Here is a 17,702-nt window from a genome sequence, read left to right on the forward strand (position 1 = left end):
TAAATCATGTTGCTATAGACACTTGCACACATGTTTATTGTGGCACTATTCACAATAGCAAAGACTTAGAACCAACCCAAATGTCCATCAATGATAGACTGGATTAAGAAAATGTGGCACATATACACCATGGAATACTAAGGAGCCATAAAAAAGGATGAGTTCATGTCCTTTGCAGGGATATGGATGAAGCTGGAAACCATTATTCTCAGCAAACTATAACAAGATCAGAAAACCAAACACCACATGTTCTCACTCATAGGTGGGAGTTGAACAACGAGAACACATGGACACAGGGAGGGGAACATCACAAACTGGGGCCTGTAGGGGGTGTGGGGCTAGGGCAGGGATAATATTAGGAGAAATACCTAATGTAGGTGATGGGTTGATGGGTGCAGCAAACCACCATGGCATATGTATACCTATGTAACAAAACTGCACATTCTGCACATGTAACCCAGAATTTAAAGTATAATAATAAAAAGAAAGATAAAGCATATGACTCACAGATCTCCACAGCCATCTCAGCTGAAGCCAAAAAATAGATATAGGATTCCCCAGGAAAGACCTGCCCAGAGCCTCTTGTTGGATGACATGAATATACATGACATACATGGGAGACTCACAAGATTCTTAAGAGTGGCATACTAGCATGACAACTAGCTTGAGCCTGGGCGCGGTAGCTCGCACCTGAAATCCCAGCACTTTGGGAGGCTGAGGCAGGAGTTCAAGACCAGACTGACCAACATGGAGAAACCTCGTCTCTACTAAGAATACAAAATTAACCGGGCGTGGTGGAGCATGCCTGTAATCCCGGCTACTTGGGAGGCTGAGGCAGGACAATCGCTTGAACCCAGGACGGGGAGGTTGCGGTGGAGTGCCACTGCACTCCAGCCTGGGCAACAAGAGCAAAACTCCATCTCAAAAACAAATAAACAAACAAAACAAAACAAAACAAAAAGCTAGCTTGAATTGAAAGGGATGGAGAGAAGCCTGTTGGACCCTCAAAATTCTACAGTCAGGAAACAGGCTGATGAAACTACTCAGCTGCAAACGCATGCTACCCTTCAGGAAAAAGGAAAGACAACTTTGAGGGTGGAATCGTAAGCCCAGAGAGCAAAGCCTCCAGACTAGAGGATGAAGGCCTTGAAATTAAATGGAATGTGCATAGCTAGATTTTGAAAATGCCTGGGACCTGTGACCCCTTTTTTCCTTTTAGTTTCTCCCCATTCGAAAAGAATATATATAATTAGTATCCTATGCTTGTCCCACCACTGTATTTTAACAGCAAAATACAAAAAAAAGAAAATACATATCCACAGATGTAGAGGAGTTTTGCCCAAAGATGTACCATACTCAGAGTTTGCCCTTATGTGATTTAGATAATGAGATTTGAGACTTTTTAGTTGATGACATTTACATAAAATTTTTGACCCTGCATTGATGCTGTAATGGGTGGAGACTTTTGGAAACGTTGGGATGGGGTGAACATATTTTGCATATGAGATGTAAGTGGAATCTGAGAGAAAAAAGGGCAGACTGTGATAGACATAATGTTTACACAGCAAGTGGAAATTTAGGTTACTCATCAAGTTGACCTTAAGACAGAAAGAATATCCCGAATTATCCAATGTAATCACAAGGGACCTTAGAAGTAGAAGAGTGCAACAGAAGAGTCAGAATCAGAGAAGATATGATGACAAAAGTAAGGTCATCAGAGTGATACAATATGAGGACTCAACCTGTCACTACTAGCTTTGAAGGTGAAGGAAGAGGGCCATGGGCAAGAAATGCTGGCAGCCTCTATAAGCTGGAAAAGACAGGAAATTGGATTCTTCCCTAGAGCCTCCAGAAAGGAATGCAGCCCTGCCAATACCTCGATTATAGCCCAGTAAGATCTGTGTAGGACATCTAACCTACAGCACGCTACTACAGTAAATTAGTATTGTTATCAGCCACTAAGTTATGTGGTAATTTGTTATGACAGCAATAGAAGACAATTTCTGTGGTTTATAGACAGAAGTTGAGTATCACTATATTTCCCTCAAAGATGTAAAATACCTCATGGCTCTCCTATGAATTCATTATGTGTAGCTTAGCATGTAATTTAGGAATGATGGTTCTAGGACAGGGGTCAGCAAACTGGAGCCAAATCCAGCCCACTGCCTGTTTTTGTAAACAAAATTATATTAGACATAGCCATGCCGATTCCTTTACTTATTGTCTATGGCTGCTTTCATACTACAGCAAAATCGAGTAGTTGTGACCCCTTCCAGCCCTTTTCAGAAAAAGTTTGCCAACTGCTCCTCTAGGGTATGGCTCTACTCTACCCATTTAACTTGATTTGCCTTCACTCTAGTTATATCCCGTTATCTCTCCTCCCCATATTCTTACCATTCTGAGTTCCTGTCAGTACCTTAGCGCATGCTACAATTCCATCTTAGAATTCCCTTTCCTCTCTTCCATGTCTTGTAACATGTGAGGAACATCTCAAGTCATACTTTCTACCCAAAACCTTCCCCATCTCCTCTATCAAGGCATTTTCCCCATAACATGCTACTTAGGCTTTGATTGATCAAAGAGCTTTTTTATTGCTCACCAAATTACTTCGTATATCTTACAATCTGTTTATACAAATGTCTGTAAGCTCTACAACTGTTAAAAGTGATATTACAGATGATTTATTTGTAGACATTCCAGCAGTATGATGGCTGGTATCTCTTTTATCATTTGCAGGTTTTGATATTTATAATACTCATAGGATGCGTTTGTTATAGCAGACAACCTTCTCTAATCCCTCTCTTAAATTTCTGTTTTTTAAAATACTTTTCATTTTATATAAAATAAATTGAATAAAAAAGGGCAAAGGTGCCAGAATTGGCACAAGAGTTATGCAAATTTGTTATTCTCAAAAGACTGTACACAGAATAGTACACTAGTTCTCTGTTTTTAATAAAGTGTGTAGCAGATGTTATGCTAAGTCAGAAATCCTGTGTGTTCAACTGAATAAATCTACTGTCTACAGACTATCTCTATCTGATCCACTGCAATCACCTCATCATACCAAAACTAGACATCAAAAACCAAAGGTCTAATGCCTGTAAAATTTTAAAGGTAGATTTGGGGGGTTGGTGGCAAAGATGATATAGAAAGATGTTAAATAATTTTTAATATTCTAACATTTGAATTTCACAAATCTTAATTATTTAGTCATCAGCAATTCACTATTCTTTTCATTCAACTGAAACATAACAACTTGACTCGGATACTTTTGTCAAACTAATGTCATTCCTAAGCTTTCACTCCTAAGAGTCAAGTCCCGGCCAAAGATTTCCATTATGGGCCAGATTTATATTTAATCTGGCCCATTTTACTTAGACTGAGGGCAGGTAGTTGTCATAACCACTGAGTAGCCCAAGTGACCATGAACCAATTACCCTGAAATTAATTTGGAGTTGCCATTCAAATAGTTATCTCTCTCAAACACTAAACCTAAAATTCTTGTGGTTCCAGACAAATTAAGATACAAGACTTGACTTCATTACAGTCTGGGCACAAAACAGAAGAGATTTGGGAAATTTCTTTTCTCCCACTCTAAGAAAAATATTTGCTACTGAGACTTCAAGGAAAATGACAGCAAATGTCCTCATGCCTTCTTTCTTCATACTCCCAGAATACCCCTTACCCTTTTTTGTGCTTACAGATACTTCCCTCTGCTTAGAATGCCCTTCCTCTACTGTACACCTAGAAAACTTTTCCTTCATGTTTAATCTCAAATATAATCTGCTTCGTGAAGCCTTCCCTGACTCCCTTAAGCATATTTAAAGTTCTCCCTGCTTTGCACATATCCCCTATTAAACAATTATTTTATAAGTATTTAAGTTTCTTATTTGCATACATATTTGTTCATAGGTGTCGAAGAGTCTTATTTTTCATCCTTAGTACCTGGCACATAGAAGCTGTCTGATAATACTTAACGAAATAAAACTCATGTCCCTCTCGACATTTTAAAAACAAACTATTCTAACCTGGCTTTAAAAACTCCTTTCTTTGTCTTCTAAAAATATCCCTACTGGTTCAGTCATAATGTCGAGTTCCTTTCAGATTCTTACCTGTTTGCCTGCCCTATTAAATCTAGATGCTTTAATGAAAGCACATGTCTTTCCTGCTGTTCCACCACTTTGCTCTAAATCTGTTCACTGGCTTCAAGAAAAATTTTTGGAACAAATTTCAATCTGCTTTTTTTTACCCAATGTATTCCATAACTTCAGATCCATTCATCTGTTTCCATTAAGATCAATTCCAAAGCTTTTCATTTCCCCAGAAATCTTTTACCAAATTACTCCTATGCTCTTTGCATAATTTCTAAAGGTAAGGTTTATCTCAACAAGACTCCATATATCATTCAGCAAACTTTAATTTAAAATGAAATCATTTTATCTCTAATCTTGGAAAACAAATTTGAAGTAATTCTCAGTTAACCTATTTAGCAGGTTTTTAGAGATGGTTTTAGAGGCCTTGGAGAATAGAATCACATTGGAAGCACCTCAGGTTGGGAGTGACTCACCGGTACTCCTTGGTATACTCAAAGTCTTGTTTGTTGTAGGCAGGTTTTAGGAAATTGCACTCAATGACTCCAATTACTCCTACACCTTCTCCACGAGTTGGCTTAGAAGAAAATATTAATTTCAACACTTACATTACTGTTGGCTGCCTGGAGGCATTTCCTTTTGATTCCAAACAATAATAGAAAGGTTACATAACGTTCATGGGCAAGAAAAGACCATCAAGATCTAGAGAAACACTCAGAATGTACATCAACAGACTGCAAGCATTAAACTGAACTAGAAATTCTGACAAATTCTAGGGCAGACATTTTCAAAATACGATCCATAGATCACTAGGAGTCTTCCGCAATTAGTAGCCATCTCTACTTCACCCACACTACCTCAACTTTTATCTGCTTTATATTCCAGGACTACCATAAGACTGCATTTGAATAAACAATTACCATGCTAAAAAACCAAGGTTATATACTACTGTTCTAAAGAACTGAAACAAATATTCATCTGAAAACAATTTTAAGGGTGCTATGTGATCCTATATTAAAATAAACAATTTTCCCACATACATAGGCCACCAAACAACTACTAAAGAGAGTCACACTTACAGCAATTATTAATTACAAGCTGATGCAAGAGTTTTATAGATTTAAATCATATTCTAATTCTTTAATGGAAGAAACCGAGTAAAGGTGTAATTAGACTGGCACACAAACATGAGTTGTCTAAAGGTGCTATAACAAGGAAAAACAAAATAGGCTGAAAATGAGTTATCCTGGGCTTTGTATAACTTTATATAACATTTTACTATGATGAAGCAGTTCATCATTTTTGTGCTTTAGCAATCTTATCTGTAAAACAGGAATAAAAGGGATACTTGTAGACATTGCTACTTTAAATAATCATTAAGACATTAAAGATGATGGTAAAATTTGTATAGAGTGGTTTAAAAAATATTTTCACATAATTTATCTCATTTAAATCTCTCAACCCTGTAAGCTGCGAGGTAGGCAAAGCAGGTATGTTTATTATTGTTGTTTCCACTTCATAGGTCAGGAAATTGATCCTCAGATAAATTAAACAATTTATCCAAGGTTACACAGCTTGTAAATGGAAAATTCAGGACCCAAATCCTGGTCTTCAACCANCTTCCTACTCTTTTCAGCCTCCTATGACAAAGAAATATTAACCACTCACCTTCACCTGGCACCCCACCTTCTCAAAGGATTTTATGAGTCGGTTGTTATGATACATCATTATTCCAAACTGGTTACTATTCTTGCAAGAGAACCCAAAGGTGATTCTCACCTGCTTATTCTGAGAAGAACATTGTTAAGGAGACAAACATACCAGGGACTTCAACGATAAATTTTGCACCATATTATAGAAAAACCATCAAATACCAAGAGACATAAATTGGTACAACCTTTTGAGAGGGCATTTAAACATCTCTTGCAATCGCTTTGAGAATATTCTTAATATTCGACCAAGTAATTCTCTTTTAAAGAATTTATCCCACAGAAACAGTCAGGGAGGCCCACAAAGGTTTAGGAATTACAGAGATTTTCAATTTGTTATAAAAGCAGAAAACATAAATAATTTAAATGTTCAACAATAAAGAAATGATTAAATAAATGTTGATACAGCTACATGCAGCTCTTTTAAAATTATGCCCTTGAAATATTTGAGAATATCAGGAAATGCTCAGATTATAAAACATCACACACACACACACACCCCACATACACGCATAGAAAGACTGTAAGAAAAGATACCTAAATACCATCAGTGATTATAAAATTCACAAATAATCACAAAACATTTCTTAGCCCTTGCTAGTTGCTCAATTTGCTGCTAGGGCTCATAGGTTCTGATAAGAGCTGTAAATGGGCCAATACGAATCTGTAAAATTATATCCAATAAGGTAAATCCTCTTACCATACCAAACACAATGAAAGCAAAATCAAGGGAAAGAACAATGAATAGTCCTGTAGTGATACATCTCATGGGAAGAAGTTAACAAGCTTGGATAAATGAAATGAAGACAATTGATTATTACAAGTAAAATATGAATAATGATGAGTTTTAACAGGTCCTACTTAATTTAAAACCAAGGTAAGTAAGTGAGAAAGATAAAGGGGAGACAGAGAAACTGAGATTTTCATTAAAACAAATTCTAAGAAACCTTCATGTCTAAATGAGTCAAATGAAAATTTACTTTTGTCACTTATTCAAAAAATGATCTCCATGCCCCTTTAAAAGACAAGCTACTTGCATCAAAACCCTATAACAAATGGTCACATATGACATAAAGACATGACTCAAGTGGGTACATAACACAGTAATGTTTGGCTCAGAATATATAATGTTCTGAACTCTAGCAGTTCACATAAAACCTCAAATAAGACCTATTCTAATGCAAAACAAAACAAGACAAAACTCCTGCAAGCAAACAAACCAAAATCCTATGCCATAAAATTAACTTTGTAAAGATAAAGATTGTCAAATTTTCTTTCTGTTGTGCACTTTTAAAATTCCAAATTATGGAGTGAGGGTACACTGGGGTAGGAGACTTGCCAAATTAGTGTAAGGAGACAGAACAAAGATGAAAGAAGTGGACTTTGATAATTGAGAAGTAAGTAAGTTAGTATCAATGATCTTGTTCCTCAGTGACCTTGGGGAAATTTTATTAGGTCTTTCATTTTACCCATGCCTACAGTAAATCTGTTTAGTCCAAGCCATAATATTGGAAGGTAATTTGGTTTAATGGGAAGAGAGTCTGAGAAGAGCTGAGGTAACATATAGAATGCATGCATAAAAGTTTCCCGGATAGAAACCCACAAAAGAAAAAAGCTAGAGACAGGTATGTGTTATATCCTAAAACAGTAGTTGGAAAGCACTTCTTTAGACTGGCTCTGTTAAACCTATGGTACTAACATCCTAGTCTACATATGGTGAGATTATAACTAATTCACCTATAGAAGCAAACAATGCTAGCTCTGGCTTTATTAAATTGATTTGTTTAGTGCTTTAAGAAAACATTCCTAGTAGCCAAGATATGTGTTTCCAAAAGGAGAAAAAAGAGACCAACGATTTCTCATTTTGGTCAGGGAAAGACAAAGCATGCTAGATAATGCCTTTGATAAAGCAAATAGAGCGTGACCATGTTTCTCAGGCCAAGAGTTGTGCTTAGTTACCAGAAAATAAATTAAAAGGACAATTTTCATAACCTTGCAAGTTTTCAGCCTTTCAAAGACATTTTCTGCCCCAAAAGCCATCAACGAAGTTGTACCTAATTTCCACAGTTCATCTTAAGATTTTTTTCTAGTCTCTGAAATCCATTCTCGATGCAATGCGGGGAGAGGTAGAAGCAAAACAAGCAATGGCTCCTCTGAGTGGCTACCATTATGAGAAGTACCAGGAATTTATGTCAAACCTAAGATTTATTTCACTCTAGAAAATCAACTTTTAATTTCCACCCTCCTAACTTCAATCAATGTAAGTCTGGACCTGTTACAACAAAAAATTGCAGTGTATCTACAAGATTAAGAAGTTCTAGTCAGTATTTTGCTTATTTCAGTAAATTTAATATATATCAAAATCCCAGTACAAACCAAATAATGTGTATTATTCCTTATAGTAGAGATTCTCAAAACTGGCTGCTCATTAGAATCAGCTGATGATTTTAAAATAATAAATATTTCTTATTTTTTTAAAAAAAGGTTTCAGACACTACTGAACCAGAATCTCCAGTCTCAGGATTCTATTATTTCAACAGTTTCCAGGTGATTTCTGATAAAAATGTTACATAGATTGGCATTTAAGAAAGACTTCCTCAGAGTACACTATAATAAAATGTGTACTATGACATACATTTTTGAATTGGAAAGTTTTTGTTTTTCTGTGTCAACCTGAAAACTTAATCCTGAAATAAAGAGGTCAACTTCATGTAGTGGTATAGTTGTAAGGATACTGTGAAGGTAGGTTTATATGTATCATATTCTACATTGGCCAGGCTCTTGGCAATCATCTGAGTAGTCACCTTCTTTTGACGCAGAAATATTTTCATCCGTGGCTTCATGTATAGAATACCACAAAATGCCTGTGGAACAGAATGGTGAAAGGAAAGTTATGTGATATTGCCAATTCTGCTGACATCCCCATAAAACACTGCTATCAACTGATTCTATGCTGGGTAAAGATTTGGCTCCGTTTCCATACCTTCTTACACTATGTAAACTACCACACTAAAGTACTGCTCACTGTATTATCTAAACTGTCTCATCGGAGACAATAAAAAGGAATACTAGCACATGGCTGGAGGGTTGTCATCTTTGTATAACTAAAAGAAGATCTTGTTCTATAATATTTTCAGGTTATAGGAAATCTTACCTCTCATTGTTGAAAAACCATTCTTACTTACCCTTAAAGAATATTCTGTTTCTGGCAGCTCAGAGGTAACACCGCCAGTCATTTTTTCTTCTGTGTCAAAGTCTGATACCAGGATGTCATATTGATCTGTATCAAAGTCCAACTCAGATTTTCCATTTTTATTTCTGGGGAAAACAGACAAGTACCAATCTAACAAAAACTGGCTCCAAAGGACAAAAAAAGCACTAGGAACCCAAAAGAAAAAAAACAATATGAGCCAAAACTCAGGTATCTGTTTCTTTCCCTGACTACCAGTGCAAAGGAACTACAAACCACTTGGGTAGAGGATCATACGATACTTAAGGGTATTCCCATTCTAAACAAATTTACTTTTTCATAGAGGTGATGATGCCACATTCCTAAGAAAAAAAGAATGTGGAATGTCTATGATCTGATAAATCAAATGGATGTCAGCTATCTTCAAAGTGGGATCTTAAAATAGACACAAGCTTTCTAGGTATTGTTAGTAAGTCACTCAACATCATTTTCCCCTACTGAATGAACAGATGAATCAAAACCCACTTCTACCAACTTCAAACAAAAAAGATACTAACATCTCCCCAGATCTAATCCTATTTCTTAAAAGGAAAAAAGATTGTTATAAAAGCAGCATATATTTACTAGTCCTCTAGGATACCATTTATAGAATTATCATTTAAACATAATGGTACTAATATTCCTTTCATAAGGAACTTTCTCCTTCCCATAATCTTTTTGGGCCACTTGGTTTTGATCCATTCCAAGACCCTGAGCTATATCACTAACCACTGCCAGGGAAAAAAGGTTAAGACCCATCTTAATTCTTGAAAAAAACTCAAATGACAGGTTTTAGAGAAAACGTATATATCAGAACAGTAGTTCCCAAAATTTATTCTGTGGAACAGTAATCTCACAAGAAACTCTTAAAAAGAAATAAATACATAAAAGTTCTAAGATCAAATAAAATTGAGAAATAATTCTTAGCCCTCAGAGTCACCTCGAGCTCTAGTGATAACTCTTGCTTCATACTTCAGGCTCTGTAAGCTCAGAGCTGCTGTGTTGAAATTGTAGCTCCTTTTATAGGGCTGCACCAGAGCCATTATGGTCTGTCTGCATCATGTCCATGTCAATGTATAATAGCATATTATGGATTTTCCAGGATAATTCTGATTCTCACTACTCCACCCGACCCCAAGGCATATGCCCTGAGGAGATTCTCTGTCTTCCTTGTCCCTCACCTTCCCCATCTAAGGAAAAAAGGTCTGTAGAAACATTTTCGTTAGAGACAGGGTCTTGCTCTGTTGCCCAGGCTGGAGTGCAGTGGCATGATCATAGCTCACCATGGCCTCCAACTTCTGGGTTCAAGCGATTCTCCCATGTTGTTCTCCCAAAGGGCTGGGATTAGAGGTGTGAGCCACCACCCAACCTAAAGAAATACTTTTTCAAAATCGATTGGGAAACACTGCATAGTGTATAGCTCTTTCACATATTTTCAATATACATTAGTATATTAAAGTACTCCAGGACTCTCAGAAGTCCTACAATAAAGCAACACAGTAAACTTTAAGTCAGCTTTTCCCAGATTTATTTGACCATGTAATCCTTTATTCATACAGGTTGAGTATCCCTTAACTGAAATGTTTGGGACCAGAAGTGTTTTGGATCCTTTTGGATTTTGAAATATTTGCATTATACTTACTGGTTGAGCACCCCTAATCTAAAAATCCAAAATCCGAAATGCTCCAATGATCATTTCCTTTGAGTTGTCATGTCTGCGCTCAAAATGTTTTAGATTTTGTAGCATTTCAGATTTTAGATTTTTGGATTAGGGAAAGTCAACCTGTATAGCACCTAGTACCATATACATAACTGGGAAATGACATAAAAAGAAAAAGTTCTGTTTAAGATATGTAAATCACTGTAATACCTCAAAAAATTCTTTGTAATACAAACTATATTACTTGAGGTTTTCTCAGTGGGACACAGCAAGGATCTAAATTACCAATGTGTGAGTCACACTTCTTTTAATTGTTAAGTACAGTACTCTCTATATAAACCAGCATTGTTTTTATTTGTTTTACCCAGGTAAATGAGACAAAATACTTCATCTAAGGAGAAAAGGATGAAGAAATGTATCTGATAATCTTTTCTATTAAGCATATCAGTAATACCTCTACTTTATATTAAGATTTTTAGGGTTAGTTTTTAGTATTTAGGTGTTAATCCATTCTTTTTTTTTTTTTTTTTTTTTTNCGTCTCAGCCTCCCAAAGTGCTGGGATTACAGGCTTGAGCCATAATCCATTCTTAAACGTATTCCATTAGACATGCTAAGATTAAAAAAATGAAATAGCATAAAGTATTTCTAGATTGTTGTATTAGATTTGAAGACATGATCTTAACCTAGTCTCATTATAGTTCATATTTATCTGCTTCGAAGATTTTTTTCTACTTCTTTTTTTTTTGAAGAGACAGGGTCTCACTTTGTAGCCCAGGCCAGTTTCAAATTCCTGGCCTCAAGTGATTCTCCTGCCTTGGCCTCCCAAAGTACTGGAATTACAGGTGTGAGCCACCATGCCTGGCTAGATTTTTCTACTTCTAATCCAGCTACTGTGAAAGCACTAATACAGAAGTCGTTATTTTTTAAAGATCTTATTGTATTTTGTTTGCTCTAATTTTTCTTTCTCATGCTTCATTGTCATTGTCTAATAAGTAAAATAACTATCAATTACCAAACATAAAAAAATGCCTATTGGCCAGGCACGGTGTCTCACTCCAGTAATAGAGGCTGGGGTCGGTGGATCACTTGAGGTCAGGAGTACAAGATCAGCCTAGACAACATGGCAAAACCCTGTCTCTACAAAAAATATAAAATTAGCCAGACGTGGTAGCACACACCTGTAATCCCAGCTACTCGAGAGGCTGAGGCACAAGAATCACTTGAACCCAGAAGGTGAAGGTTACAGTGAACCAAGTTTTCCCCCCCCCCCCCCACCCCGGGCAAAAAAAATTTTTTTCTATTAAAAAAAAAAAAAAAAAAAAAAAAAAAAAGTGCCCATGAATATGAAATAGATATTTATAAAGGATTCTGAGGAGCTTAGAATATGCTAAACTGTCTTAATTATCTGTGGCAATGGCCTCAGGATATGTGTGTTTCCACCTTAAACATACCACATTTTACCAACAAGAACCACTATCTCAAACAGAACTGTTTTCCTTTTCTTTTTTTTTTTCTTTGAGACAGAGTCTCACTCTGTTGCCAAGCTGGAGTGCAGTGGTGTGATCTTGGCTCACTGCAAGCTCCAACTCCCGGGTTCAAGCGATTCTCCTGCCTCAACCTCCCAAGTAGCTGGGACTACAGGCGTGCACCACCACGCCCAGCTAATTTTGTATTTTTTTTTTTAATAGAGACGGGGTTTCACCATGTTGGCCAGGATGGTCTCAGTCTCTCAACCTCGTGATCTGCCCACCTCAGCCTCCCAAAGTGCTGAGATTACAAGCATGAGCCACCGCGCCCAGCCAGAACTCTTGTTTTTCTAAGACAAAGTTACATAAAAGTATGCAATGAGATATAAATATGTATCAAAATTTATCTATTTTGCTTCTCTAAAAAGAGTTATTAAAATGTGCTAGGCCAAGTGCAGTGGCTCACACTTGTAATCCCAATAATTTGGGAGGCTAAGGAGGGAATATCGCTTGAAGCCAGGTGTTCGAGACTAGCCTGGGCAACATAAATGAGACCCTGTCTTTCTATAAAAACTTTGAAAGTTAAAATTAAATAAAAATGTGTTTCATCATACTACCTTTGTTTATTAGAAGCTATCACCCTTGTAATACCATACCTGCGGATGTTCCAAATGAGAACACGAGTGCCTTTTTTGCCTGGGATGGCATCAAACTGGGCCAGCAGGTCATTTTCACTGTTGAAAATGGAATAGTTCAAGATGGCTTCTAGGCTGGGCAATGAATCCTCGGTAATAATCATTTTTTGTAAAATCAAATATAGTCAAAGAAAAAAATAATATCTTAGGATGCTATCGAGAAGGAAGATCTGCCCTTTGGGTTGCATATTTAGACAAAACTACAGACATAAAGCATGCATATTACTGCTATAGAAAGAAGAAAGGTGAAAAATGGAGAAAGGTTATAGAGACAAGCTCCAAAATCAGTTGCCCATGCAGAATACAGCTTCAAAGATATAATGTAAACAAAGTCTTATATTTAAAAGTAAAGATCAAAGGCTTAAATTTTTAACTTCTTTGGAAGCAATAAATTAAAACCTTATTGCTATACTGTTCCAGTCAAGACAACCAGGTGTCTAACAGAAGTAACAGCTGCGCAGATATAGGGAAATGACTATTCTGCTATTATATAAGCTGATAAACAGTATGTTTTCTAGGCGTATCAATGCAAATGTAGCTATCCTTTTGGGGGGGAAAAAAAGGCAGGCCCCGGGAGCTTTACCATGGGGTGGTGGTAGAGCAGACACATACTATATAGATCAAACTGTGTAACAATGAAAATTTCAATACAGCAAAAACATTTCTAGGCTTCTGTCGATGGTCTTATTTTTTAAATATTTAATAGAGAAAAATCCCAGTTAAATTTAAGACATTTGAATACCTCTTTTAAAACTTCTGATAGTTGGATTTGACCTGAAGAGGTTCCTATCAAAACACTCAGATTAGACTAATTTTTAACCAACATTCTCCATTTCCAGAAAGGATATTGTTTTGCTGGTTGAATGGAACAATTGGTACAATAACTGCCTGGGCCTGGACACACTCCAGATAGGTCTGTGATAGAAGTCCAACAGTGAGAGTACCCCCATTCTTGGTGAAGACAAGGGCGTCCTTTCCTAGCCGCATGGAGCCTGACTTGAAACCATTACCAAAGACCCCAATGGGACACTGGCTCTTCTTTATTACTTTATCTGTAAAGCCAAAGCTGCAATTACAGAAGAAAAAACAAATCAGAAAAAAAGAAATCAGAATGGTAAAAAGCATCCTAAGATAGGTGACAGGCAGAATATTTGGCCTACAAATAAATAACACTTGTAAAAAGTCCCTCCTTTTTTATTCCTTTTGGTATTTATGGGCAAAACTATTAGGTTAAAAACACAGGAAATTACTATGGGGTAATGGGACTAATTTTTCTGTGTGGTTTGTGTGTACATAAATAGTTCCATTACGTTAGAGTCACACTTTATAAAAGTAAAAAAGGGCCCCTTTTCACCAGCTAATATAGCTGGAAAAGGCTTGGGAAGCTGTCTTTCCTGTCTAGATAAAACAGCTCTGATTGCTGTAGAAGCAAAGTTAGGGTAAGGTGAAAAGGGTAGTTATCTAGAGAGGGTAACAGAAGTTTCAGATATTGTCATTGGTCAGAGGTACTAGATTAGGCATCTCCTAACCTGTTTATATCATCCTCTAGAAATCTGAAAGTCAGGGATCATATATCTTGACAATTTCAACTCTCCACTCAAAGGATAACCCTTCCAATTCTTAGTCTCTGTTCCATCTGCTGGGACAGTTCATTGGAATGTGGCCAAAGGATAAAAATAGGTAGTTCTGCCTCTGAATATCAGCAAACAGCTGCAGTATAAAGTCTCTCTTGCTCTATTAAGGACCTTTCACTTAGGCACCTCAACAATCTCTGTAGCCCATTTTGATCAGCTTAATCTGGAAGCCAGAACCTTTCCCTTTCTTGTATTTTCCATTCAGGTACACACCAAAATAACAGAACTTTAAAAACTAAAAATTAAATGATTATATATCTTCCCTCATCATCAATAAAACTAATTGTAAGGATTGTTTCTCAGGATGAGAAGGAGAAATGAATAGAGTTTGGTGAATGAGTACAAAACTTAGAGTTAGATAGAAGAAAAAAGTTCTAATGTTCCATAGCAGACCAGGGTGACTATAATTAGCAATAATACATCATATATTTCAAAGTAGCTAGAAAAGAGGACTTCCAATGTCACCAACATATAAATTCTCAAGGTGATGGAAACCCCAAACACCCTCACTTGATCACTGCACAGTCTATGCATGTATAAAGTACTCACATGTACCTCATAAATATGTAAAATATTAGGTATCAATGAAAGAAAAAAATCATACTAAAAAGGATTGTTTCTCTCCAGATTGACTAATTTTACAATGTTGTGCACTACCATTCATTCAATAAATATTTAAACTAAGCACCTACGATGTGCCATGCATTGGGCTAAGCACTAGAGACAATTTTTAATAAAAGAGACATGATTTTTGCCTTCAGAGTTTATAATCTAAGGAAGGACTTCATATATTACACATTAGGTGCTTCTCANCCCCTTTTCACCAGCTAATATAGCTGGAAAAGGCTTGGGAAGCTGTCTTTCCTGTCTAGATAAAACAGCTCTGATTGCTGTAGAAGCAAAGTTAGGGTAAGGTGAAAAGGGTAGTTATCTAGAGAGGGTAACAGAAGTTTCAGATATTGTCATTGGTCAGAGGTACTAGATTAGGCATCTCCTAACCTGTTTATATCATCCTCTAGAAATCTGAAAGTCAGGGATCATATATCTTGACAATTTCAACTCTCCACTCAAAGGATAACCCTTCCAATTCTTAGTCTCTGTTCCATCTGCTGGGACAGTTCATTGGAATGTGGCCAAAGGATAAAATAGGTAGTTCTGCCTCTGAATATCAGCAAACAGCTGCAGTATAAAGTCTCTCTTGCTCTATTAAGGACCTTTCACTTAGGCACCTCAACAATCTCTGTAGCCCATTTTGATCAGCTTAATCTGGAAGCCAGAACCTTTCCCTTTCTTGTATTTTCCATTCAGGTACACACCAAAATAACAGAACTTTAAAACTAAAATTAAATGATTATATATCTTCCCTCATCATCAATAAAACTAATTGTAAGGATTGTTTCTCAGGATGAGAAGGAGAAATGAATAGAGTTTGGTGAATGAGTACAAAACTTAGAGTTAGATAGAAGAAAAAAGTTCTAATGTTCCATAGCAGACCAGGGTGACTATAATTAGCAATAATACATCATATATTTCAAAGTAGCTAGAAAAGAGGACTTCCAATGTCACCAACATATAAATTCTCAAGGTGATGGAAACCCCAAACACCCTCACTTGATCACTGCACAGTCTATGCATGTATAAAGTACTCACATGTACCTCATAAATATGTAAAATATTAGGTATCAATGAAAGAAAAAAATCATACTAAAAGGATTGTTTCTCTCCAGATTGACTAATTTTACAATGTTGTGCACTACCATTCATTCAATAAATATTTAAACTAAGCACCTACGATGTGCCATGCATTGGGCTAAGCACTAGAGACAATTTTAATAAAAGAGACATGATTTTGCCTTCAGAGTTTATAATCTAAGGAAGGACTTCATATATTACACATTAGGTGCTTCTCAACATCAATAAAATAGATACTCTGAGCAGACCATGACTGAGCAGGCTGATCTTTAACAATTTTACTCTTTTGAGCATGGAGAGCTGAGGTATCTGGTTTCTACTTCCTGAAGGCTATGGTTTTGTGTTTACTCACTAGGAAAGGGAACCATCTTTTAATTTTCTATTTCAAAGCATTATACAGTAATACCATATGTCCTCCTAGAGTAAACACTTTATAGGAGCTGTGTGTATCCCACAAATAAATCTAGTGACAGAAGAAGGTAATTTCCACAGCAGCAGTCTGTTGGAAAAAAAAAAAGAACATTCAGTTTGTGTTGCCTATGGGGCTTAGTATTCCAGGATATAGACTTGTAATAGTAAGATTCAAGCATTCCCATTCTTCTTGTGGAAGAATTGACTTTTTTTTTTTAAAAAAAAGGTTTGTTATGAGGATTAAATTATATACTGTATGCAAAATACATTAAGTATAAAGTAGTATTCAAACATTAATTTTAAACTAACTCTAGAAGTCATTCTGATAGTTGTCATGTGCTATCCCCTACTCCTACTTCAGACCTAAGATCACATCTAAAACTCAGGGCTCTTGATAAGTAGTAATCTTACACACCACTTCAAATGAATTTGTATGGTTAACCGGACTTTAACTTTCTCTTATACCACAAAAGCTTCAATTAGGTGATCAAGGGAAAGTGGTGAAAATAGGGAGATTACAACTCCCTTAATTTTTTAGCCTCTTCCACCATCTATCACCTCTTTTTTCCTTTGAAAGTATAAACCCTCACTGTGTTAATTTGGGGAGCCCAAATGATGATACAAGGTTGAGAAGATAACCAGTAGCGTGAGGCTAGAACCAGAATGGAAAAGGATAAGAAAAATGAGAAGGGAGGAGCTATAAACTCTGGATTTTTGTTGTTGTTACTGTGTTTCACTTAACTCTTCCTGTGTGCTCTTTTATTCCACCTAAGTTCTCATATTAGGCATTCCATCTAAATGCAAACTGGCAGAATGAATGCCAGGTACCAATCAAATAACTACCTAATACAAAAGCCCTCACCACACATAATAGAATTGTAGGAATGAATATGATAGTTTGCTATAGCTCAGTAATATTTTCCACAGAGCTAACTTGGCTCAGGTGGTTTCTATTTGCTAAGTCAGTCCTGCTCTATCCTCTCATGTAAGAGACAACACTGTTTACACATCAAGGTGGCTTGGATACCAGCACTTTTAGTGGAATTCAAAACTACAGCAGCTTGCTCTGGAGTATCTTAAAATGTCAAGAATCCAGAATCCAGAGAGGTAAATT

The 17,702-nt window shown here is 36.4% G+C and overlaps 1 protein-coding gene across 1 annotated transcript in view; it reads right to left on the reverse strand.

Annotated features, from left to right (window-relative positions):
• Positions 1-17,702, reverse strand: part of LOC108517726 (MORC family CW-type zinc finger protein 4) — a gene marked incomplete at its 3' end in the record, with an annotated part of 48,093 nt that overhangs the window by 18,881 nt on the left and 11,510 nt on the right. Inside the window, exons 3-8 of the mRNA XM_017855813.1 lie at positions 13,700-13,917; positions 12,813-12,960; positions 8,986-9,118; positions 8,536-8,664; positions 5,760-5,879; positions 4,568-4,668 (exon numbers count right to left, since the gene is read on the reverse strand). Coding sequence (XP_017711302.1) covers positions 4,568-4,668; positions 5,760-5,879; positions 8,536-8,664; positions 8,986-9,118; positions 12,813-12,960; positions 13,700-13,917 — 849 coding nt within the window. The remainder of the gene's footprint in view (positions 1-4,567; positions 4,669-5,759; positions 5,880-8,535; positions 8,665-8,985; positions 9,119-12,812; positions 12,961-13,699; positions 13,918-17,702) is intronic.

The sequence above is a fragment of the Rhinopithecus bieti genome, unplaced genomic scaffold (assembly GCF_001698545.2).
Source record: "Rhinopithecus bieti isolate Rb0 unplaced genomic scaffold, ASM169854v2 scaffold_42615, whole genome shotgun sequence".
Lineage (NCBI taxonomy): Eukaryota > Metazoa > Chordata > Mammalia > Primates > Cercopithecidae > Rhinopithecus > Rhinopithecus bieti.